At 43.1% G+C, this 27,218-nt stretch overlaps 1 protein-coding gene across 2 annotated transcripts in view; it reads right to left on the bottom strand.

Moving 5' to 3' along the window:
* LOC126234295 (ovalbumin-related protein X-like) overlaps positions 1–27,218 on the bottom strand; it is a 130,059-nt gene that overhangs the window by 9,819 nt on the left and 93,022 nt on the right. The window contains exons 4-8 of one of the 2 annotated variants that reach the window (XM_049942980.1): positions 21,524–21,734; positions 18,097–18,311; positions 15,714–15,899; positions 4,917–5,058; positions 85–1,181 (exon numbers count right to left, since the gene is read on the bottom strand). In XM_049942980.1, the coding sequence (XP_049798937.1) occupies positions 976–1,181; positions 4,917–5,058; positions 15,714–15,899; positions 18,097–18,311; positions 21,524–21,734 (960 nt within the window). In that variant the 3' untranslated portion in view covers positions 85–975. Of the gene's footprint in view, positions 1–84; positions 1,182–4,916; positions 5,059–15,713; positions 15,900–18,096; positions 18,312–21,523; positions 21,735–27,218 lie in introns of those variants that run through there. The other variant, XM_049942981.1, reaches the window with a different exon arrangement.

Raw genomic sequence — 27,218 nt, 5'->3', positions numbered from 1 at the left:
TAAACATTTTTAACCAATTAATTTTATTATCACATAATTATCAATGTTATGTTTATCTAATGCATTAAATGACAAATTGTTGCAAACAAATGTTTCTTAACATCACTGGGTAAAATGGCCCTTTGTAGAAACTTCCACTGTGACACCAGCACTACATACTAAACATAGCGTTCACATCTCATGCTCAAAGTGATGCCCATTGGCTTGCATACATAGGGTCATACTGCGGATGAAGGATGCCCTACTTCGTGCTACTGTTTCCTCTTTGATGGCTGTACAAGCATCAATAATGCGTTGCTTCATGTCCTCTGATGTTGTTGGTTCATGTTGGTAAACAGCACCCTTCACTGCTCCCCAAAGAAAATAATCCAGCGGTGTAAGGTCTGGAGATCGGGCAGGCCATCTAACTGGGCCACCTCATCCAATCCACCTACCAGGGAACTTACGGTTCAGAAGTCGCCGTGCTCGTAAGGCGTTATGTGCAGGGCATCCATCATGCTGATACCACATGACCATTCTCCGGTTCAGAGGTACGGTGTCTAAGAGAACAGGAAGATTGTGTCATATAAATCTGGAGTATTGTCTGCCATTTTGGATGCCATTTATAAAGAAAGGTCCAATAATGGTATCTCCAATAATCCCACACCAAACATTAACTTTCCACAGACGTTGATGCTCTACCTGACGGAGCCATTTTGGATTGTCTGCGGACCAATAATGCATATTCCTCATATTGACAATTCATTTGTTGGAGAATGATGCCTCATCGGTAAAGAGAACATTTGCAAAAAAATTTGGATTAGTCAGAAGTTTTTGCTGAGCCCACCAACAAAATGTTACCCTATTGCGGAAGTTGTTTCCATGAAGATCCTGGTGTAAATGAACATGGTAAGGATGAAATTTATGATGTTTAAGAATACGCTATGCACTTGATTTTGACACACCAACTTCACGTTCAATTTGATATGTGCTGATTTAAGGATTCACAGCTATGGTAGCGAGCACAGCAACTTCAGCACGTTCATCTGTGCGTGTTCTAGGACGATGTCGAGGTCTTGGATTTAAGCTTCCCATTTCACATAGACGAGATGTGAGATGACCAAACATCTGGCGCAAAGGCGATGGCTTGTCAGGGAATCGTCTTCTGTACAGTCGTTCTGCCTGAACAGCATTTCGTCCACCTACAACAGGGTACAGTACAGGTATGTAGAGTAGGGTAGAAAACAGACATATTAACTTAATAATCATAATGTTCGCTAACAGTACTATCAACAAACAAGTAATCTCATAACGTATTTCCCATCAACGTACATTCTCCATAGATCAGCAGCATTTCTACCATATCTTCATGTGTGTACATTATACTGTACAGTATAAGTTCCACAACACAACGTTTATTCACAATGTGTACTACCTCCGTGCCGTCACTAGATTACTCTGATGCACATCTACACTGGCAAGCAATGTACTGCACGCCAAAGCAACAACAAATGGGATGCTCGGAGGGTGGTGGAGTACAGGAGTTTGCATGGGTCGCAAATCATAAACAAGGCGAAGTGGTAACTGTGGCAGTAGTGGGAACTACGTTGGACACTTGACTAGGTAGAGCCAGGCCCTGCGCGACAGGCACAATGGGTCATGTAACGCATTAGATAAACCTTATTTTGGGTGTGCAGGATAAATAATACAACCTGACGGGTGTACACCGATCGATACTGGTTCATATTGTGTACGTAGATACGTAAAACGTTCAAGAGGGAAACCATTATGTGCTTATGAGAGTTGATGGCAGCAGACCGTATTATTCGTTTCGGACCTCTTGATAAGTATGGAGGTGTGATTACACATATCAATCACATCGTGATTATGGGCAGCATGGGGTTCACGCCTGAGCCTCAGGACGTGCGCTAGCAGCGCATGTCGGGTGTTTCAAGTGTCAACTTCGCGTCTCAATATCTTGGGAAGTAATGGGAATATTGCGATGCAATCAACGCCATTGTGTATGTGCTTTGTCATGCTATGGATTGCTGAAGAAAAAATATAGGAGGTCCATTTAAAAAAACATAAGTTTGTGTTAAAAAACACATATGCTTTTGTTTTAGAATGTTTCCAAATATGTACATTCATGGGCCCCAGCCCTACATTGATACCGGTGAAAGTCGTTTTCCAATAGCTGTTATTGTTCCAGAGGTATTTTGGGTGGACAAGATAGCTGGTACACCCTGTATATGTCCCCTTTATTGGACACTTATTAATTAATAGCTGTCATTAAACAATTTACAATCTTCTTGGAGTTAAGTTTGCTTTAGTTACTGAAAATGTTTTTGCTCGATTGCATTTAAACCATGCCGGGTAGAATTTTTTGAATGTAACTGAGAATAGAACATGAGCTCTGAACTACCTCTTTTAGCGCAGCTGTATTATTGCTTGAGTGTGATCAAGTGCTGTAATTAGAACCTTCTAGTACAAATATGAATGACACTTAATCTATCATGAACAAGGACATTTTCATTCCAAATTTGGTTTTTAGTAAATAACTGAAAGTCAGTAGAAGTAGCTTACTGGTGTCACTTATTTAATTTTTTTACATCAAACAGAGGTTACATACAAATTTTGATATTTCTGAGTCTAATACTTAGCACCTTCAATTTTTCGTAAAAATGTAGATTTGTACCAAAATATTGCTCTGATCAAGTCAAAACTAGTAACTTTTAATTGTAACATATATTTGCAAATTCTGAACAACTTTTAGCTTTTTAATCCTATTATTCAGCGCCACTTTTTTTTTCTTAAGATTGTATGTTTTGCCTAACATATTCATTTGATCATTCTGAGGCCTCAACAAAGTTAACATTAATATACTGAAGCATACACTGATGAAAATTGGGAAAGTTGTTTTAATTTTCAATTTCACTCATAAATTATGCCTTTGTTAGTTAACCACAGGTGCATTATGATGATGTGGCACTAGTAGTAGTGAACTGGGGTAAGCCACGGCATACTTGCTCACCATTGTGCCTCTTCATCCAGCCATCCTAACTAGTAAATCTCCTAGACTGATGAGCAATACTCAGGTATAAGTGGAATGAGAATTTTGTAAGCTACCTCCTTCATGGGTGGACAACACTTCCTGGGGATTAGTTTTATGTGGTGAATACACTTTAAATTGCTGTCTATCCTTACTCCCAGACATTTGATTGATATGACTGGTTCCAATGGCTGTTCTACAATTATGCACACATGCAATAATAGATCTTTCCAACTACTGATACACACTGTGTTACATTAGTTTATTTGAAGGATCGACTGTCAATCTCTGAAGCAAGTGTCGATTCTCTGCAGGTCCTCCTTCATTTTGTTACAATTTTCTCTCATTGCAACATTTCTATATACAACAACATACATGTGAACAGTGTCAGGGAGCTTCCACCATTATTTCCTAGCTTGTTTATTTATATTGTGAACAGTAACAGTCCTATAACACTTCCTTGAAGTATGCTCAAAGTTACTTTGACATCTGAAGATTTCTTTCTGTTATAATGACCTGTTCTATACACAAGGAATTGTTTGATACAATCACAAAACTAAAAAAACAAAACTAGTGTGACATTCTGTACATACCTATTTTATTGGTTAGGCAATAGAGTGTAACTATAGCCTTCCATAAGTCAAGGCACACAGGATAAACATGTCTTAGCACAAAGCATGTTCCATAATTCTACAGCAGACTGACATCAGTGATGTAAGCCTATCTATTCAATGACACTTCTCAAAAATGGGAATGACTTGTACATTTTTCCAATCACTTAGAATGCTATGTTCCTCCCATTACCAACAGCAGATGATTAGCAGAAGAGGTGCAATTTCTTCTGCATAGACAATATAGACTTATACAGATATATCATCTAGCCCAGTCACCTTTACTCTGATAAATGATTTTAGTTAATTTTCTGTCCTGAAGTGGTAAAGTTTGTATGTGGACCTGTTGTAAATCTGATGAGCTTTGGCCACTTAGACACAATAGTTTATGACCATTGTGATTGTGGGGGAGCTTGCCGTTAATCAGAAGAAGACTAGACTGATGTTTAGATCTCAGTTTAGTATGCTGGACTCACTTTCAGGAAAACAACTGTTAAAACCTGTGTCCAGCAATCCAGATTTAGGTTTTTCATAATTTCCCTAAATCACTACAAAAAAATGCCAGGTTGGTTCTTTTGAAACTGTGTGTCCAATTTATTCCCCCATGCTTAAAACAATCTGAGCTTGTGCTCTGTCTCTAATGACATCAACATCAACAGAATGTTAAACCCTAATCTCCCTTCTAGTCCTGGGGAAAAAAAAACAAGTGTCTATTATTTCAGCTCTTCATCTTTATGAAATAAAAGCTAAAAGCCCTTTCTTTCCTGAAGTCTGTAAAAAAAGTATTTATTCTGTAAATAATTGAGAACTGATTGCAACAAGATTACACAAAATTAATTTTGTGATCTACCAGAAGGTTTTATATACATCTCACCCCTAATCTTGGAAAGAAAGTGGCAAACTGACACCTAGTAAGCCATAAAACATGCCCTAAAATACACACAGTATCCCAGAAGGAATTGTCAATATTCAGGAATAAGACAGGGTTTATCATTTGAAGCAAAAAACATAATATGGAGATATGCCCTATTCCAAATGGTTTCCAAGATACAATACATTTAATTTACATAGTTATTTATTTTCCATGTTATTCAGTACACTGTCAGGGTTACACATGTACATATGCACAACAGTTAGTAAAATTACAACAGGCATTTTACACAGTATCAATTGAAAAATATGTATTTTTAACACCTTTAAGCATTGCCATATTTCTTGCTGAATATGGAACCAGATAAAGCTGCAGTGATAGAAAAGAAACAGCTATTTATACTCACCAGATGCAGCTGCTGCCTCGGTTCCTTCCTCACTGACTTCAATAAATGCCTTATGGAATATCTGACTGACACATAAAAGTGAACTGCCTATTATTCCACTTAAATTTGCTAGTTTCTCATCAAAAATCTCTTTCATTCCCAGCTGCAATAGGATTTAAGCAGAAATTACTGTCATAAATCATTAGAATTTCTTGCTTGTTTTCTATATTAATTGTTCTGTGCAGAGCTGCATCACTTGTAGGTTCTAAAATTAAAAATTTTATCCAGTGCATCCACTGAAATATGTAACTGTTACAAAGCTGACATCATTACAGATATGATTAAGCCTTAACAGGAAATATAACATTTTTGGTTTTAAAAGTTGGAATATTAAGACAACAGTCTGTAAAGAGCTTATATTCACAAACTTCTAGTCTAACCTAACATTGTAAAATCAGACTCAACAAAAAACAACTTTCAGTGAGGGCACCATACTATGTACACACACATGCTTGTTTTGTACTCTGAATATTTCAGAAGGCTTCTGGAGAGTATTGTGCTTCATAGGAAACTCTGCTAAATTAATTGTTCTGGGGCTACTATTTACGCATATAGTCTTAGCCCCCTGTATTGGTAAAAGTTGTTATTACTTCCACAACTAATTTCCACAACCATTCAGAGTAACTAGAATACTTCCTGTCTAATTACTGTGGTTTGGTTTTTGTTTTCACATAGACTTTTTTAAGGTCTATGTTTTCCAAAGACAGTGCCGCCAAATAACTGCAGACATCATAAAATCATTTAGCGGATAAACAAAAATTACTGCTTGGATACCACTAAGCTTAACAACTAAAATATATTTTGAATTTTTCATCAAAACATAATAATCCTGTTCAGTTGGAAAGATGGGTTCTCAGACCACTACAGAAAACTGCAAAATCAAAAGGTGTTTCCATGTATGTGTTGTGGATAACATAACATCATTTGGAAGCCACATAAATTAAGCAATGACACCTACAGGGATACTAATTGGTATCACAGTACTATAGGTGTAATATAAAGAAAACTGTGTGGCTATATGCTGTACACAAAAAAGGAGTAAAATCCTAGGCTATAGATCTGAATGAGTATTACACTGAACAGCTCTTAGAGTGCCGTTCTTTAGTAACAGACTTGCAAACACACAAGGTAATGGTTTTGACAGTATGCAGGCTGTCCTTCAAAATATGTCTGAATCATCACCTGGAGGAAATTTGAATGGGTACTAATAAGGCTTATTAAAAACAACTGAAAAGTCATTATATGTGGAGATTTCAATACTGATTTAATTCTGGATAGCACTAATTGAGGGTAGCTGACTTTGACGCTAGGCTGTAACTCAGCGGCAACTGATAAATGTTGTAGGAAAGTTCTTGTAGAATGTAAATAATTTAGAATTATAGGAGACCCCTCACCGAAAAACAGAAGTGTTGAGTCATTGGTAGGCGCACACAAAAGAAGGAAAACTTACTAGTTTCTGTACTTATCCTTTTTTATTTATTTATTTTATTATCCATCTTTAGGCATTAAAAAATGCAATTGATGTCATCATTTGTGTACATATACAGTTTACATAACTAACAGAAATGGTGTAATATATTGCAGATCATTATTGTCTAATAAGATACAAAATTTTGTCCTTGATGCTGCACAAGGTATTTGCATTATATTTACATGTATAAGTTTAATCTAAGTGAAACTATATTAGTACCGGTACTTAAGATCATCTTTAGTGCACATTATAAACTCTTCTATTGTATAAAAAGCTTTTTCTCTAAGCCATTTCTTTGTGACACTTCTAAACTCATTCAGTGACACATTATGTGCCTCTATTGGCAACATGTTAAATAGTTTTACTCCCATGTACCTGTAACTATCTTGAGTTTTCTTTAGTCTAGCAACTGGGGTGTTTTATACGTGTGTCATGGTCATGGATAGATTGTCGTAGTTTGTGACTGTGTTGGTTTTCTTTTGTGTGTATCAGACAACTTAGTATAAAGAGGGCTGCAACTGTTAGTACTTTTAGATTTTTGAAATATGGTCTGCAAGACTCATTATTTCTGACTCCATGGATGCATCTGACTGCCTTCTTTTGCCAAATGAAAACTTGTTTTGATCCAGGTGAGTTTCCCCACAACAAAGTGGCATATGTTAAATGGGTGTGGAAAAAGGCATAGTATGCATTGAGTAATAACTTACCACTAACACATGACCTTAGTTTACCTAACAAATATGTCACACATGCTAACTTAGTACAAATATAATTGGTATGACTCTTCCACGTTAATTTTGAGTCAAGATGGATCCCAAGTAGTTTAGCTGAGACACAATCAATCTTATCACTCTTAACACCCAAGCTAAAGAGAATATTTACAGTTTTATCATGATTTATATGCAAATCATTGAGTTGGAACCACTTGATGGCTGCTCTGAGATGAGCCTCACTTTCCTCATTTAATTTTCCTTAATCTTTCCCTGCTGTAACAAAAGTTGTATCATCTGCATAGAGACATAACATGGTGCTGGGTAAGTCATTTACATATATTATAAAAAGCAAAGGTCCAAACACAGAGCCTTGTGGTACACCCTGCATGATATCCAAGACATTTGACCTCATATTGTTAAAATGCACAATTTGTTTTCTGTTGCTCAGATAGGATCTGATCAGAGATAGTTCTGAGCCTCTAACACCATAGCAGTGCAGTTTTTCTAGTAGTATCCTGTGACTGACAGTCAAATGCCTTGCTGAGGCCCACAAGAGTGGCATTAACTGATAATCCTGATCCGAATGATGACAATATATATGAAACAACATCTTCAACTGCTTTTGCCGTTTAACCACCTGAAGCCATACTGAGAGTCACTAAGAATATTATTCACAGACAGATCTTGACTGATTTGGAGCTGTATGCAATATTCCACTACTTTTGATATGATGGTACAAGGGAGATTGGACGGTAATTATTAGGACAAGACTTGTCACCTTTCTTGTGCAGTGGAGTAACGAGTGCCATTTTTAAGGATGAAGGGAAACAGCCACTGACAAGCATCCAGTTCATAAGAGAACAGAGTGGATGTGCTATTACATCTGCTATTTTTTTTTATTACCAAATTGGAGAGACCATAAATGTCTTCTGATTTTGAGTAACTTAATTTTGCTATTGCAGTTTTAATATTTGTTACTTTTACTTCTTTCCATTTAAACACAGGAACCATATCCTCAAAATTTTGTAGAAATGAATTTCTATTATTTGAGATATGGTTGTTGTCACATTTATGGATATGTTCATTTGCAGCACTGTTATTCATAATGGCAGCATTAATGAATAAGGTGTTGAAATCATCCGGTGTGATACAAGCATCACATGAATTATTTTTGTTAACATCTTTATTTCTATCCAGATGAGTCTTGATAACAGTCCAGGCTGCTTTGCATTTATTTTGGGACTTATTAATATAATCATCATTTGCCTTGCACTTGCTTAACCTAATTTCTGCTTTGGTCTGCTTCAACGTTAAAGTATTTACAGCAATTGTTACATTCTTTCTAAATCCAACTACCTTATATACCAGCATCCAGCTGTTCATCCGAATTTGAATGGCCACTGCCAAGCTTTGGCCAAGAGCAAAGTTAACCACCTAGTGAGAGATCACACTTCTGAGCACACCATGCTCAACTTCAGTGGCTGCTTCATAACCTGTGCATCCACTCTCTGCTCCCTCAATAAGAGTTTCTTTCAATTGCATAATTGGTAACTGTTCTTACAACACAGTCTTTGATCTTGTAAATCTCCTGACCTCAATCTCTGCTAGTCACTATACCACACATTCTACCCCTGTTCTCATTTCTCCCATCGCTCCCACTCTTTTCTCACTTCACTCTACTCCAATCCATCTGTTGATTAATCTATCTTTGTTTAATCTTCCTATCCTCCCAACCTACACCTCACCTTTTTTATGTGCCCTTCCTGCATTGGGGCCAGCTAACCAGTGGTCCTCTCAACTTCACTTAACACAGGCCCTCTCCCCAGTTGGGCTGCAACTCAGGGACAATGCAGGCATACACATGTAGCTAGTAGTTCTTCCTACTGTACCTATGTTTACTCTGGAGTTCTGTTTGTCAAAAGAATTTCTCTTAAAAAGCTCTAGTTAAGCAACTGGAATTCATCGCGGTTTGACAAATAGTGATTTGCTTCTGGTAATGGGCTCTGTTTACATTTCGTTTGTTGTAGCTTTTGGGAGGTCTGATGTCTTCACGATCATATTTGCAATAAATTGACATCTTTTAAAGTAAATCCCAATGGCCATGTTATAAACACTGCCTGTCATAATGCTGTCTCTGTTGAGTGCTTTTTACAACTTTCAATGATAGGGAAGTCCACAGGGAGAGGCAGATGATGTTCAAGATGTGAATGAAAATTCAAGTTATTGCCATGTGAAAACGTTTTCATGAATTAGCAGTTAATTAAGAATACCTGGTCATGTCAACATTTAGGAGAGCAAGGAAGGCCACTCCTCAGAGTTAGCCCAACAGTGCTCACTGAAGCATGCCAAGAAGTTAACGGAATCTGTTGTAAGCAAGACAGGAACGGTCACGGGGTTGCCGCAAATGAAAATGCGGTGGGACCAAATGGGAGTGGCCCGCCAACAAACAAGATGGACGAATGGGAATGGAAGGACAAGCATGACGACGGACAACCGAGCCAGACACCAAGATCAACAACGAAGTATTAGCAACAGGGTCACAAGAGATAACCTCACGAAATCAAAACAACATCCACTCGTAAACGGGAAGTAAGCACACGCAATGTAAACAAGATGTCTGTAAGCAAACTCCACAGTGGTGCCCTCACATTAGACTTGGGGCCAGGAGCACATGCACTCACAGCGTACGGCACGACTGCTGCAGAGACCTGTAGTGGTCATCGAGTTCCGTGCTGTCTGGTGTGGATTCGAAACCCGCAGTGCTCAGTACCAGATCCCTCCCCCCTGAAACGTGTGCAGGGGCGAAAATGCCCTCGACGGTGCCGCGGTGGGCGGCAGATGGGAGAAGACCCAGGTGCGTCAACTGCCATTGTCGGGGAGGAAGGGACATCTGAGGTGTCCACGATGGCTGACCCAGAGGCCAGGGCATTGGAGGGAGCCTCCAATGCACCTGGGGGTGAGGAGGGCTGGTGGCAGGCTCGTTGGGAGGCAGCAACTGGGGGCAGTGGTGGTGACTCGGGGACCACGTCTGTACCCGAAGGAGGGAGTGTAGGAGGCGGCGGTGGGAGTCCCGCGGGGGTATGCGGGCAGAGCTGGTTATGATGGTGGCACTCCAACCCTTTCAACATCTGCACTGACATTACACGTTGCCCATGGGCCGAGACGACCGTGGTAGGCATCCAACTCACCCTGCTCCCGTACATATGGGCCCACATGGCCGCTCCAGGGAAGTAACGCTGAGAGGGCCAGTAGTGGGGGTGGGAGGGTGATGGCATCAGCAAATGGAGCAATGTCTATGGCTGTCGCCCACGGAGGAACTCCGCTGGACTATGTCCGTCAATTGGCATGGTGCGATATGTGCTCAAGAACAGGGTGAGGGCCTACGTGGTTGGAGCTGTTACGACCGCCTTTGTCAACTATTGTTTAAATGTGCAGACAAGCCTCCCTACTGTGCCATTGGAGGGAGGGTGGAAAGGTGGACTATGGATATGTTTGATACTGTTGACCAGACAGAAGTCGTGGAATGAGGATACTGTGAATTGGGGGCCATTATCAGAGACCAATGTGTGAGGCAGTCCCTCAATGGCAAGAACTTGGGCCAGGGCCGTGAGTGTGGCCTCTGTAGTGGTGGACGCCATGTGGATGACATACGGGTATTTGGAGTAGGCATCAACGATAAGTAACCACATGGACCACAAAAATGGGCCCGCAAAATTGAGATGGATGCGAACCCAGGGCTGGCGAGGCACAGGCCAGGGTGCGAATCACTGAGGGGGGCTTGCCTGGTGATGCACACACACAGTGCACCTGCGGACCAAGTTGTCAATATCGCCACTGGGCCAATACACGTGCCAGCAAACCAAAACTTTCATGCGGGACATACCCCAGTGCCGCGGTGTAACAAACTGAGCATGTGATGTCGAAAATCCGGAGGGATGACCACCCGATGGGCATCCGACTCTGTGGCCAACAGAAGGACATCATCAACCACGGAGGGCCTGTGGGACAGAAGGCGCCAGGGGCTGAAGGCGGTCCGCATCCAACGAGTAATATAGGAGGTCCAACCACAGACCATGTAGCGGAGAACCTGCCACAAGATAGGGTCATGGCACGTAGCTGTGGCAATGTGAGCAGGCATAAGAGGCATACTGTCCAGCACATCCCAGTGGGCAGAATCAATGTGAAAGTAGAGGAACTCCTGTTTGTCAAATGCAGGATCTAGGCCTGCTGGGAGACGTGACAAAGTGTCCGCATTAGCATGGTGGGCGGTGGGCTTATACTGGATGGTGTGCATGTAATTCCGTAAAAATAATGCCCAGTGCTGGAGACATTGAGCCGTCCTCTCTGGAAGGTGAGAGTGGGATCCAAAAAGCGTAACTAAGGGTTTATGGCCTGTCAGGAAGGTGAACTTTGCCCTTTGCCATGTGAAATTTTTAGATGGCGAACACTATCACCAGGGCCTCCTTTTCAATCTGAGAGTAGTTCTGTTGTGCTGGGGTCTTAGATGCATAAGCTATGGGCTGTTCTGAGCCATCAGTATTCCAATGTGCAAGGACTGCCCCAATGCCGTATGTCAATGCATCAGCTGCCACAACCAAGGGGCAGTCTGGAGAGAAGGTAGTAAGGCAAGAGGTGGACTTCAGCATTGTCTTTAAATGGAGAAAAGCCTGAAACTTCCTGGCAGATTAAAACTGTGTGCTGGACCAAGACTTGAACTCGGGACCTTTGCCTTTCACGAGCAAGTACTCTACCATCTGAGCTACTCTTCAACTTCTGTGAAGTTTGGAAAGTAGGAGTTGAGGTACTGACGGAAGTATAGCTGTGAGAATGGGGCCTGAGTCATGCTTGGGTAGCTCAGATGGTAGAGTACTTGCCTGTGAAAGGTAAAGGTTCCAAGTTCGAGTCTCGGTCCGGCACACAGTTTTAATCTGCCACGAAGTTTCATATCAGCGCACACTCTGCTGCAGAGTGGAAATCTCATTCTGGAAACATCCCCTAGGCTGTGGCTAAGCCATGTCTCCGCAATATCCTTTCTTCCAGGAGTGCTAGTTCTGCAATGTTCGCAGGAGAGCTTCTGTGAAGTTTGGAAAGCAGGAGTCGAGGTACTGGCGGAAGTAAAGCTATGAGGACCGGGCATGAGTCGTGCTTAGATAGCTCAGATGGTAGAGCACTTGCCCGCAAAAGGCAAAGGTCCCAAGTCTGAGTCTCGGTCCGGCACACAATTTTAATCTGCCAGGAAGTTTCACATCAGTGCACAGTCTGCTGCAGAGTGGAAATCTCATTCTGGAGAAAAGCCTGGTCACAGGAATGAGTACAATCAAAAGTCACCCCTTTGCGATGCAAGTGATGGAGGTGTTGAGCAATGGAGGCAGCTTGGGGTAAAAGCTTTAAGTAATAAGTAACCTTGCCCAAAAACACCTGGAGTTCAGATAAGTCCTTGGGACGAGGAAAGGTCTCAATGGCCTTGACATTGCGATACAAAGGGCGAATGCCATCTTTGCTAAGCCAGTGGCCTAGGTATTCCACTTCTGGTTGAAAAAGCAACACTAGTCCAGCCAACTGCGTAAACCTGCATATTGCAGACCATGAAATAAGGTGCTGAGGTTGTGCAAATGTTCCTGGCGGGAATGCCCTGTGACCAAGATGTCATCCAGATAATTCATGCAGGCTGGGATAGGCTGCATAAGCTGCTCCAGGAACCACTGGAAAATTGCCGGTGCTGAAGAGACACCAAATGGAAGGCACTTGTACTTGTATAATCTGAAAGGTGTGTTGATAACCATGATGTTCTGGGAATCGGCATCGAAGGGTAACTGGTGGTATGCCTCAGCCAGGTCGATCTTAGAAAAGTACTCACACCCCCACAAGCTTGGCGAGAAGATCTTCCTATCAGGGAATGGGGTAAGTGTCTATTAAGGACTGAGCATTGACAGTAGTGCCGAAGTCCCCACACAGCCGAAGGGATCCATTGGGTTTCCGTATGACCACCAATGATGTTGCCCAAGCACTGTATATCATAGGCTCTTGGATGCCAGCAGCCTAGAGCTGATCAAATTCCTGCTTGACTGCTGGCCATAAGGCCACTGGAATGGGTCTCACCCGGAAAAAGCAAGGCTGCGCATCCAGCTTAAGTGTGATGTGTGCCTGAAAACATGAAGCACACCTGAGATCCGTTGCAAATAATGATGCAAAAACTAAGCACAGATCATCCAAGTCCTGAAAAGGAACAACCGTGGAAATGACCTTAACTTCACCGGAAATTGAAAAGCCAAACGGATGAAATGCGTGCAGGTCATAAATATTCGAAGCCGATGGATGGTCGACGACAAATAGGGTAAGGAGCCAGGGAACATGTTTGTATGTCGCCTGGATGATGAACTGCCCACAAAGGGGAATGGAACCATCACCATAGGTGACTAAACTCCAAGAGGGAGGTGACAATGCAGGGGAACCCAGGAGGGTATATGTCGCAATATTAATCAGGGAGACGGTGGCCTCAGTGCCGACCTGAAAACTGACATCCTCAGTGAAAAGGCAGAGCATGAGGAAAAGCTTCCACGCTGACAGCTCATCTGACTGCAGAGAATGGACTGTATCCTGAGGCCCAGTTGGGGCAGGACAGGAGCGAGTCGACCAACTACGACAAATAGATCGGATGTGGCCCTCCTCCTCACACAGAGTGCACGTCTTCCAGCAGTAGGGGCAATCAGCTCAAGAATGTGTGGTAAAGCACTGTGGGCAAAATGGAAGGGGGCCACACGACCAGTGACGAGGGGTGACCGGAGGCTCTGATGCCTTAGAGATATCGGACAAAGAGGAGTACTGACAGTGCTGGCCTGTCAGCCGGACCATGTCTACGTCGCGAGGGTGGAACCTGCAGAGATGCATTGATCACCACCACATGGAGCCGTGCCATGAGATGCTCATTAGCTACCTGAGCAATTTCAAATGAGTGGGCAATGTGGAGAACATCTTCCAATGCGGGATTATCAAGTTTCAATGCTGCAGTGTGGACCTCAGGATCGGAAGCCAGCTGAACCACCACATCCCGGATCACGGAGTCTGCATACGAAGCCTTACACTGCATGTAAAATTGCATTGATGGCTGAGACCCTGCAAGTCCATGACCCAGGAACGATACGATTGACCAGGCTGTTTATGGCACTGGTGAAACTCCAGCCAAGAGGCGACCACATGGTAGCGCTGTGAATAATAGTTTGTCAGCAAAAGGCATGTCTCCTGGAAAGAGATAGCCACAAGATTGGACAAGGGTGCCAAATTGTGGAGAAGAAAGAATGTGTCTGGGGAGGCCCAAGACTTAAACAACGACCGCTGCAAGGGGTCATCCGTGACTTGAAAAGGAGTGAAATGTTGTTTCAGCTGATGTAAGTATGTTACCCAGTCTTCTTTAGCATCATTAAATGGCGGGAACAATGGTGGATGTGGGAAAGCATCGGACACCCAAGGACTTGGAAGCTGTTGTGGTAATGCGACCCGGGAATCAACTCTGTCTGATAGCAACTGCATTGACTTTTGTAAGATGTCTAACTGGAGGTGCTGCAGCTGCATGAGCTGCTGCTGTTGTTCCAGATGACATACCAACTTATCCTCCATGCTAACAATTACTACCATTTATCTCACTGCCAAAATGTTGTATCTGTGACAGGAATAGTTGCAGGATTGCCACAAGCGAAAACACGGCGGGACCGAATGGGAGCGTCCCGTGAAGAAACAAATAAATACATGACAAGGTACGTTGCTATTGGCCACTGGGACCACATGCTCCACCATGGTGCGCTCATGTTAGACTCAGGGCCAGGGGCACACGCAGTCACGGCGTACAGTGCAACTGCTGCAGAGACCTCTATTGGTCATTGAGTTCCATGCCATCTGGCACGGAGTTGAAACCCGCAGCACTTGGTCCCAGAGAATAGTCATCGGAACATTAATGGTGCTGGTCAGCCATCAGCCCAGGACTCTGGAATAACCAAACCTGTACCCAGCCATTACTGGGGAATAACAGGACACTGAGGGTTAGACTCACATCACTGGAAGGGGAGTAGTACTGCAAAGGCTTGAGACGCTGTCTTTGCCCTGGTGTGTCCTATGGATTTGCCTTCTGGGATAATATGGCAAAAGTGAATAAACTATTATTCAGCAAATATGAACAAAATAATATTGTGTAAAGTAGATTTTTTTAGATAACTTTTCAAATGTTCTGGAATTCTTGCACTTACTTCCACAGTCACAATATAATAACACAATGTGTAATTTTGCTCCTTGTCTTTAAGTTGAAACTGGGGTGACAACAGTGAACACTGGGAAGTGTGCGAATTGAGGGGATAATTGAAAAAATAATGCTAGCCAGATTTTCTGAAATTATCACGTTATCTATAACCAAGAAACAAAAATCTCTGTTCACGGCATCACAAGTCATAGCCATTATAAATAGGTATCTAGTACTTAAACAGTTATTAGTGTTTAGTAATTATCAATTTGTCCATGCAAATAATATATAAGCTACAATAAATAACATGAGATTTTGATGGATCAATTACAAAGCAATTTCTTTACCTGTTTCAGTATTTCATCGAGATGCATTTCCTTTTCTATATTAAATTTAGGCAACAAAACATTTACTTTCATGGGATTTAGTTTGTCTGATATTCGATGAAGATTGACTTTCATGATTTTATTTTCCAGCTCATTAATTCCATCAATTTGATTAGGCAGAATCACCAACATACTCAATTGATTACCCTGCAGAAAACAAATAGAAAATCATAAACAAATTTAAAGATATCTGAAAATAAATAACAAAATTATTGTATTCATGTACAAAATAATCTCTTGATAACCTCAATATGACAACAATGTATTAATAGTGAATGTAAAATATAGATCAAAGGAGAACTGAACTAAGCAAGGAATAATAGATGAGTCTGCCAAGTTTCTGGGCCAGAGATGCAGTATAGATGAGAATGTTACAAAGAGAATTCTGAATGGAAGAAGCAAAGGTAGAATTGGATTTATCACTCCATCACCAATGATGTCATTAGAGATGGAGAGCAAGCTCATAAATGACAAGGATGGTGAAGGAAATTGGCTGTTTTATTTTAAGCGGAACCACTTGGAATTTAGCTTAAGCAGTTTAGGGAAACCAAAGAACACTTGAACCAGAACTGCCAGTAAAGCACTTGAATCACTGTTGTCTTGAATATAAATCCAATGTGGGAATAAGGAATATGGAAGAAGCTGTATGGACAAACAAACATAAATTTTGATTCAGGCAGACACAGATGGAAGAGTTAGTGATAAGGGTACAGAAGTTGTAAAAAGACTGCCAGCAGTAATGTATACAACAAACTCTTGTAGAGAGAATATACTAGCCAAGCACAAGTTTCCAGAAACTAGAAATGAAATTAATCTAAAAAAATAATGAGTATGCTGGTGGGACATTTCTCAGTTTGCAAAGATGGGCTACGTGCAGGCTCTCAGTGGTAATCAGTCCATTTGGAATCCAGATGTCCAGGCAGTATTCTATTCTGCCTTAAATATTGCAGAATGTTATGTTCAATAAAGAAGTCTCACCTTAAATCATTTTGTATGTGTTGAACAATACTCAACAAATAAACAGTACATTTAATATATGCTTTCTACACTTGATAACACCATAGCACTTCGACGCGGTTGCCGAAGTGGCGTCAAATCGAAAGGCATGCACCGGGTGAGCGGTCTACCCAACGGGAGGCCCTCATCACATGACAATATTATATTTATTATATTATTATACCATAGCACTTAAGAAGACCTTGGATAGATCCAAAATTAAATATGATGGGAGGCCAAGAACAAGAATCTATTAATTCCCTGTATGGTTAATACACATCTTTCCTCAATCAGCGCCAGAAGGAATGAAACATTGAATCATAATTCTGAATAACAAGGGCATTACAATATCGTACTTATCCGCTGACACTGGGCAAGTGACTTTCCAGTAAACTGTCTTCCCTGTATGTGAATATACATAGTGGATGTATGAGTACAGGTTATAGGCACATGGCTGATGACATATGGAAGTTTGGGTCTGGCTGTGAGTCGTGCTCAGCTATCCTAATGGTAAGGCTCACAATAAGCAGGGAATCTGGGTTTGACTCACGGTCTGGCACAAATTTTCATTGTCGTCATTCCATTACACATCTGATGGTTTTTCATATTTGCAACTGTGAATGCATTTAATGTAGTCTGGATTTGTCAGTCATTTTTTGCTGAGATGTAAAAAGTACAGATTTGTTCAGTGATTCACTGTTTCCTTTTATATGGGAATACATGTGACAAGATAAAAGTAAATTTGGATGCTGTTTATGGTGAACCATGGTAATCAGTGATGAAAGTTAGATATTGATTCAGTAAATTTGAGATGTGGTTGAACATTTTGTTTGTTATTGATTGGCTAGGATGCCATGTTGATAGTGATCAAAAAATGGTTGTAATTCTCCACTTCAAGTGGTTGCACCTTGGAATTTCTTGTGGCAACTGTAACAAGGCAGCGATCAACAGAGACAGAGATGTGACTTTTTAATCTTTCATGCAGGTAGAGGTAAGGCTGGGGAGCCTTATTAAAAACTATTTTACTAATATAGAAGGGTATAAATATGATATGTGTTTTCTGATTGACAGTTCCTTTCCTGACAGTGGTGTAATTTATGTCACATAGCTGGACTGCACACCTTGCAAGGACATAAAACATGTGTACTACAGAACAGATGTGCTTCCATGACTCTGCATAGCTAAGAACAGGAAAAAGGAATTATGAGAATAACACAGATATTTATATTCTATTTATTAATATACAAAGGTCTTCATAATGTATGGTGTAGTACCTTTGTATTTTCAAATTTTAAAAGCACAATTAGATAATATTATTTTAATTTTACATAACTTTAAAAAATGTTACCTGATATGGAAGTTCAAGTATTTGTGCTTCTAGTTCTGGCAAGTTGGCATACATAAATTCTCTTTCTTGTTGCATCATTGGCACCTCCTTAGATTGAGATGAAGACGTATAGAATGGCATAGGGAAAGTGCTATGCTTAGAAAAAGGATGTTCCCATTTTCCTTTGAAATAAACAGCATTTATCAAGACTAAACGTGTCATGGGATCCAGAGCACCTGAAAAAAATAGTTTTTCAGTGAGGTGGACAGGCCCTATCTTCTAGATATGCCTTAGTCTGCATCTGACAATTGTCACAGTCATTGTAAGAATAAATTCTTAAGTTTGGAATAAATTTGTTACACAAAAGTGCTTGTAAATGAATAAAATTTACTTTTTTACACTGTTTACATATAAAAATAGTTGCATTCCTCATTAACAGCTGGATGGATTCTTGATGTATTAAATCTTGGACTTAATACAAAAAGATGTCCTTTTGATAAACAGTAACTACAGTGTCTGGTTATGCAAGCTAAATGTAACACTTTAAAATTAGCTGCCATATCATTACTTTTGAAAAGCTGCTGATTTTTAATTTAGATGAAATCTCTGCAGTTTGTCTCTTGCTGTCAGCTTTATACACTCCTGGAAATTGAAATAAGAACACCGTGAATTCATTGTCCCAGGAAGGGGAAACTTTATTGACACATTCCTGGGGTCAGATACATCACATGATCACACTGACAGAACCACAGGCACATAGACACAGGCAACAGAGCATGCACAATGTCGGCACTAGTACAGTGTATATCCACCTTTCGCAGCAATGCAGGCTGCTATTCTCCCATGGAGACGATCGTAGAGATGCTGGATGTAGTCCTGTGGAACGGCTTGCCATGCCATTTCCACCTGGCGCCTCAGTTGGACCAGCGTTCATGCTGGACGTGCAGACCGCGTGAGACGACGCTTCATCCAGTCCCAAACATGCTCAATGGGGGACAGATCCGGAGATCTTGCTGGCCAGGGTAGTTGACTTACACCTTCTAGAGCACGTTGGGTGGCACGGGATACATGCGGACGTGCATTGTCCTGTTGGAACAGCAAGTTCCCTTGCCGGTCTAGGAATGGTAGAACGATGGGTTCGATGACGGTTTCGATGTACCATGGACTATTCAGTGTCCCCTCGACGATCACCAGTGGTGTACGGCCAGTGTAGGAGATTGCTCCCCACACCATGATGCCGGGAGTTGGCCCTGTGTGCCTCAGTCGTATGCAGTCCTGATTGTGGCGCTCACCTGCACGGCGCCAAACACGCATACGACCATCATTGGCACCAAGGCAGAAGCGACTCTCATCGCTGAAGACGACACGTCTCCATTCGTCCCTCCATTCACGCCTGTCGCGACACCACTGGAGGCGGGCTGCACGATGTTGGGGCATGAGCGGAAGACGGCCTAACGGTGTGCGGGACCATAGCCCAGATTCATGGAGACAGTTGCGAATGGTCCTCGCCGATACCCCAGGAGCAACAGTGTCCCTAATTTGCTGGGAAGTGGCGGTGCGGTCCCCTACGGCACTGCGTAGGATCCTACGGTCTTGGCGTGCATCCGTGCGTCGCTGCAGTCCGGTCCCAGGTCGACGGGCACGTGCACCTTCCGCCGACCACTGACGACAACATTGATGTACTGTGGAGACCTCACGCCCCACGTGTTGAGCAATTCGGCGGTACGTCCACCCGGCCTCCCACATGCCCACTATACGCCCTCGCTCAAAGTCCGTCAACTGCACATACGGTTCACGTCCACGCTGTCGCGGCATGCTACCAGTGTTAAAGACTGCGATGGAGCTCCGTATGCCACGGCAAACTGGCTGACACTGACGGCGGCGGTGCACAAATGCTGCGCAGCTAGTGCCATTCGACGGCCAACACCGTGGTTCCTGGTGTGTCCGCTGTGCCGTGCGTGTGATCATTGCTTGTACAGCCCTCTCGCAGTGTCCGGAGCAAGTATGGTGGGTCTGACACACCGGTGTCAATGTGTTCTTTTTTCCATTTCCAGGAGTGTATGTATGAAATAACTATAGAGTACAAACACAGATGACAGTGTGAAAATTTACAAAGGATGCATGGATATAGATTACCAGCAGCAATAATGATATATGCATGAAAAGGAAAACAGATATAAGAAGCCCAAGGAATAATTTGGCAATGAAACAGGCTTTTTCCTATCCTAATCATTAAGGAGAAAAGGTATAGGGTGTCTGATGAAAGTTTGTTGGAAATCTTTGCACTTGAATGCAGAAACTGACTCTGAATTCTAGAAAGGAGGCAAAATATGCAAGAAAATATTGCTGTGTTCTGTAGTGCACTTACATCAACAACCTTTATCAGCGACAAATATGATTAAATAGCAACTATATTGGAAACAATTTTAGATTCTAAGATCTTTGATGAAGTTCCTGCATAATGTGTAGTTTTTTTTTTTTTTAACACAAATATTGTTACTGCTTCTAGTGCAGGTCACATGCAGAGAAATGATACCAGTATCTTCTTTATGGTATTGTATCCAAGTTCAAGAAATTTGGTTGATAATTGGGAAGGCCTTGTAAAATTTACATGGAAGAGGCAACTGAAAGAAATGTGGGAGGACTGTTCAGCATATTGACTAATTAGTGTAAAGATAATTTCAACCATACATATTATCGTACATGGATATAAAAACAGCCTGCATATTTTAATTAAATACATGAAAGAGTGTGGCTAGTATGTTCCATATGTAAACCTAAATTCATTTTTAGTTGGTAATATGGATTGTTTCTTAACATTCATAACAATAATCAGGATTGGTTCCTAGAATGAAACAAGGCAAAATATTCCTATGTACATGTCACAATAAGCATTATTTCTCAGTTACAGACTACAGCATTATGTGACACAAAATAGCCATATCACATGAAATGCTCAAACGGTCTCCCATAAACAGCAATGAATACATAGCAATGTCTCAAAATGGACAACCAAAATTATTCAATGATAACTGTTTCCTTTCAATCAGCTGCATGGAGCATTATGGATATGCTGTTCCAGATCACTGATATCATTAATGTTAGTAATGTAAACCACACTTCTCAAGCATCCCCACAGATTAATGTCCTGTGCATGATTGGATGGATCAGTATACTTTAAATTCTTGAGGGACACACTGTTTGTGTTACTGGAAAATATGCCTCTAGCAATCCACTGCATCATCTGGCTCATGCAAGAAGCAGCCCAACCCACCTCATTTAGGATGTACATCAGTTTTGGATGTCACCTTCCCAAGACGATAGATTGGTTGTTAAGTTCTAGTACAATGGCATGACTGTCCTCCTTCCCTTAATTCACTGAACTTTTGGTAGTGGGGACATATGAAAAGTGTGAGGTAAGGTAGTCCATCAATTCAACAGCACTTACCATCAGCAATGAAATTCTTGATTTTATTGTCAGTTTTCTTTTGCACCCATTCATTAGCAATTGTTCTAGCTTTATCTGGTTCATTTTCAAAGTCTACCAATTCAGCTTCTGCTAAAAGTCTCACTGCATCTGCTAAAAAACTCTCCATAATGGGAAACTTGTTATGGATATACATCTTGCTGGCAGTATGAAGCATGAATCCATCGGTGCACTGCAGTTAAGACAAGAAAATTAGAAAGTATCACTGTTTCACAGGTATACAATATTACTAATATCATTTTCAACAGTCCAATAATTCCATAAACCCCTGATGAAGTTGCTACAGGATGTGATGTATGAAGAAAAATGAGAGAGTTAATCATACATGATCAGCAACTCACATATTGTTATCCACACATGGCATATGGTGCCTTACTTGGGGCTTGTCAGTGAATCTGTCAACATGATCTCAACAATCAAGCATCTTGCCAAGAATTAGTTGTGTGAGATTAATCAATTTTTGTAGTACCAACAGCCATATTCAAGACTCAAATTGTGCAAGAATCATACGAAAAATCAAGGGAGGTATAACAATCATTCTTGGTTATTATTGTCAGGGACAGAAAACTGTGGCCAAAAGTGAATGACACATGAAACTATTATTTTGTACTTTACTATAATTTGCTGCCCTCATCGTGCAGACCTTCATGGCTAAAATGGTTACAAATTACCTTTCCTGCAGTAAACTGTGTGTCTCCTGGATGTTTAGTGCTTAGGAAGATGATGGTGAGCTATAAAGCTCAGTGAATGTGACTTGTATTTAGATTTGTGCTGTATTAACTTGAGGAAGGTGAGGCCATTGCAGGAAAAATGTGAGAAGTGATATAACATGGATGTGTTTCAACACTTTTGGAAACAAAGAACAATTATGACCCAGGTTCGATTCCTGGCCAGGTCGCAGATTTTCTACACTTGGGGACTGTGTGTGTGTGTGTGTGTGTGTGTGTGTGTGTGTGTGTGCTTGAGGTTTACGGGCGCTAAACAGTGTGGTCATCAGCGCCCAAATGCATAAAAACAGGAACAGATGCAGTGAAAGGGACTAAGACGGACAGCAAACAAGGAGAATGGCTAAAAGACACAGACCTGACGCAGTTCCACATCCTCACAGACAGAAGAAAAACAAGAGGAGAAGAAACACACTAAAAAAGGAAAGGAAACACAAGGAAAAGAGAACAGAAACCGAAGGGAAACAAGGAGGTAATCGTGAATGGCGGACCTCTTACCTAAAACCTGGGTGAGCCAGTCACCCAGCAGCACATTAAAACCCTCTCCCTAAAATCCGAGGCAACAAATTGGACAGGACACAAAACCATAAGACCTTAACCACAGTCGTTGTGTCGTCTTGCAAAATAGAGAGCAAATCCAGTGGCAAAGAAACCACCGCTCTCTGGTCAGAGAATAAAAGACAGTCAAGTAAAATGTGGCGGACAGTAATCTGGACACCACAAGCACTGCAGATTGGGGGGTCCTCCCACCGGAGTAAAAAACCATGTGTTAAGGGACTGTGCCCGATGCGGAGGTGAGTGAGGAGAACCTCATCCCGCCTGCATGACTCGTAGGACGTACGCCATGGCCGCGTGGTGGCCTTGACCAGACGCAGCTTATTTTCACTGACTGCCAGCCACTCCTCTTCCCATTGACGCATAACACGAAAATGCAAAAGGGAGGTAACAGCATGGAGGGGGACGGCACAGTCAACAACGTGAGGGAGGGAACATGCATCTTTGGCAGCCACATCCACCAGTTCGTTTCCCCTAATACCCACGTGCCCTGGCACCCAGCAGAAAGAAACCTCCTTCCCCTGCCGTTGCAGGTGGAGTAGGGCATCATGGATGTTCTGGACGAGTGTATCCACTGGGTACAAGTGTTTCATGGTCTCAAGGGCACTCAGGGAGTCAGAACAAATGAGGAACTTAAGACTGGGAACACATCTCATCTGCTCCAACGCCCACAAGACCGCAAAAAATTCGGCATCAAAGATGGTAAACGCCACAGGAAGCCATAACTTGACGACTCGATCAGGGAAAACAACAGCACATCCAACAGAGTCCCCCTGTTTAGAGCCATCCGTAAATACAGGTACATGGTCCGGATGCTGGTGTAAAATATCGGAAAATAAGGAGGTAAAAACAAACGCAGGAATGCAGCTCCTCCGGTACTCCGACAAGTCTAAAAGGACGCTGGGCCTCTTGAGCAACCAGGGAGGCAGACTAGTAAAACCTTGTCATTGGGGGGCCACACGCTCCACACCAAGGGACGCAAGCAAATGCTTGGCACGAATCCCAAATGGTCTCGTTGCCCTGGGACGACTGGAAAAGAAATGTTCCATAGGCGGTCAGGCAACGGTAGGGTACGCAGGGGAGGTAGGACAGGCAAGGAATTGACACACCCGTCGCACCATGAGGAGTTTCCGCCGGATGGCGAGCGGCGGTTCCCCTGCCTCAGCACACAGGCTGGAGATGGGACTGGTACGGAAGGCACCAGTGGCCAGCCTGATACCCTCATGGTGTACTGCGTCAAGAATCTTCAGATACGAAGGCCTTGCTGACCCATACATGGTGCAACCATAGTCAAGACACGATCGGACAAAAGCCTTATAAAATTGCAGCAGACGTGCCCGATCTGCTCCCCAGGACCGATGGCTCAGACACTTCAAAGTATTCAGTGCCTTCAGGGCCCGCACCTTGAGGTCTTTAAGGTGAGGCAACCATGACAACTTGGAATCAAAAGTGAGGCCCAGGAACCTGACAGTGTCTCTAAAAGGAAGAATAGTGTCCCTCAGACGCAATTCAGGGGAGGTAAAAAGACATCGAGAACGATTAAAATGAACACACACACATTTGTCTGCAGAAAAGGTAAAACCCGTCTTCGCAGTCCATGCCTCTAATCACTTCATCGTAAGCTGCAACTGCCGACTAGCAGTGACAAGACTAGAGGAAGAACAGAAAACAGCAAAATCGTCCACAAACAAGGAGCATAGGGCAGGACTCTGGATAGTGGATGCGATACTGTTAATGGCGACGGCAAAGAGGGCGACACTTAAAACACTTCCCTGAGGAACACCATTCTCCTGCACGTACAAATCAGAAAGCACAGTACCAACCCAATATCAAAAGAGGCGGTGGGAAAGAAAGGACCGAATGAAGATGGGGAGACGGCCACGAAAGCCCCACTCATGGAGTTGATTGAGGATAAGGTGATGCCAAATAGTGTCATACGCCTTATTAATATCAAAGAATACACCTAGACAATGCTGGTTTCGTAGGAAGGCCTGCTGGATGGCCGCCTCAAGCAGGGTCAAGTTGTCTATAGCTGAACGACATCTCCGAAAGCCACACTGAGAGGGGCTAAGGAGCTGCCTGGTCTCGAGCAGCCAAACCAGGCGATGGTTGACCATGCATTCCAACGTCTTCCCGACACAGCTCGTCAAAGCAATACTCCGATAACTACTGGGATGTGTTCGGTCCTTCCCCGGTTTGAGGAGGGGAATCAAAATCGCCTCCCTACACGAGTCAGGGTACGTGCCGGATAACCATATCATATTAAAACAATTCAGGAGAACTTCCTTGGAAGGCAGTAACAAGTGCTGCAGCATGCTGTACCGGATTTGATCATGACCAGGCGCAGTATCATGAGACATAGACAGCGCCGAATCCAGTTCCCACATTGTGAAGGGTCAGTTGTAGGGTTCAGAATTTGGAGACCGGAAGTCCAAGTGACCCCTCTCGATGGCAGTGCAGTAGCGGAAGAAATATGGATCACAGTTGATAGTGGCGGTAAATTCCGCAAAATGCATGGCCAGTGTCTGGGCAATGTCTCTCGGCACTGTGAGGAGACTTCCCTGATGCAGCAATGCCGTGACAGGTAGCTGGCCGAGTTTCCCAGAAATCCTCCTGATGGCTTCCCATACTTTCGTAGAACTAGTGGAGTGGGAGATGGAGTTCAAGAATGATTGCCATGACCGTCGTTTGCTCTCTTTAATCACTCGCCGCGCTTTGGCCCTTGCCACCCGAAAGGCCGCAAGATTGTCAGCTGAGGGACGGCACTTGAAGCGGCGCAGAGCTGCATGGCGGGCTCGGATGACTGAGCGGCACTCAGTGGTCCACCAAGGGACAGGACGCCTCTTGGGATGACCGGATGACTGTGGGATTGACAATTCAGCTGCATGGGAGATCACGGCTGTAACATGGTCTACCCATTCGTGGACGCTGGCACAGTGTTCCAAAACAGCCAGTTGGCTGAAAAGTGTCCAGTCAGCTCAGCAGAGGTGCCACCGGGGTGTCACTGCTAATGCCATAGCCTCATCCAGGAGGCGAATCCAAAGGGGGAAGTGGTCACTAGAATGGAGGTCAGCAGCAACCTCCCACAGAGCAGAATCCGAGAGTGCTGGAGAGCAAAACGAAAGGTCAATAGCTGATGACGACCCAGAAGCAGTACATAAATGAGTGGGAGCACCAGAGTTGAGGATGCACAGTTCTTCAGACATCATGAGGCTTTCCAGAATGCGACCCCTGGGGCAAGTAGTCGAAGAGCCCCATAAGACATTATGAGCATTGAAGTCCCCCAGAAGAAGAAATGGGCGGGGGAGTTGGCTAATAAGGTCTGTGAGAGCCTCAGAGTCTATTGCATCCTGAGGCGGTAAATAAACTGAACAGACTGTGAGCCTCCGACACACAAGAAGGTCAACTGCTACTGCTTGCAAGTCTGTGACGAGAGGGAGCTCAGATGAGTGGTGCATTTCAGGGACAAAAACCGCAACACCACCCTTTGCCCTTTCCCCCATCAGATCATCTTTCCGATATACGGTATAGCCCCGTAAAGAAGGAGAATCAGTGGCCCAAAAATGTGTCTCTTGGAGACATAAACAAAAAGGGCACTCTCATACAAGGAGTTGTAATTCAGCCACATGCATCCTGAACCCATTCAGGTTCCACTGTAATATGGGAACCAGTGATCAGGGTGGCTAAACTTTCACCCTGCCTCTGTGTTTTGGAGGAGAGCCCGTACTGGCTGGAGATTTATTCCTGGGGCAAGAAGATCACCCCCGGTCGACATCAATGTCCATCAGCTCCGATGACGACCCACGGGAGATGTCAGACAGTACGATGGCCTCGTCATCGGACCGATCCTGACCAGTCTCCTCAGGTTGCAATACCATCACCTTCGGTGCCTTTGTCTTGGGGGGGCTTAGAATGCAGAGCCTTGTCAACAGTTGGAGCTTTACTTGCCTGGGCAGAAGGCGCCATATGGGAAGAGGCAGGAAGTACCCCAATGTCAGCAACCACGGCCTTGTCCGATGTTGCGGGGAGAGCCACAGGTTTCAAAACAACCGCAGCAGCACAAGTGCACTGGCAAACGCAGGTATTAGTGCTAACACTAGCAACCTCCGTTTGCGTAGCAACAGTGGCCATTTGTACCGGTTTTTTCAGAGTGGAAGCGAAAGATGTCGTAAACACAGGAAGTTGCATGGCCTTAAAGAGCTTCTTGGCCTCACCATAGGGGATGCGCTTAGATGTTTTAATCTCCTGTATCTTCCGTTCTTCGAGATAGATGGGGCAGACCTGGCTCCAGACAGGGTGACTCCCAGAGCAATTCACACACTTCACAGTCGATGAACAATCGGCTCCTTCATGGGCAGGCTGACCACATTTACCAC

Source organism: Schistocerca nitens, chromosome 2, assembly GCF_023898315.1.
Source record: "Schistocerca nitens isolate TAMUIC-IGC-003100 chromosome 2, iqSchNite1.1, whole genome shotgun sequence".
Lineage (NCBI taxonomy): Eukaryota > Metazoa > Arthropoda > Insecta > Orthoptera > Acrididae > Schistocerca > Schistocerca nitens.
This window is presented reverse-complemented; position numbering and strand designations above follow the sequence as displayed.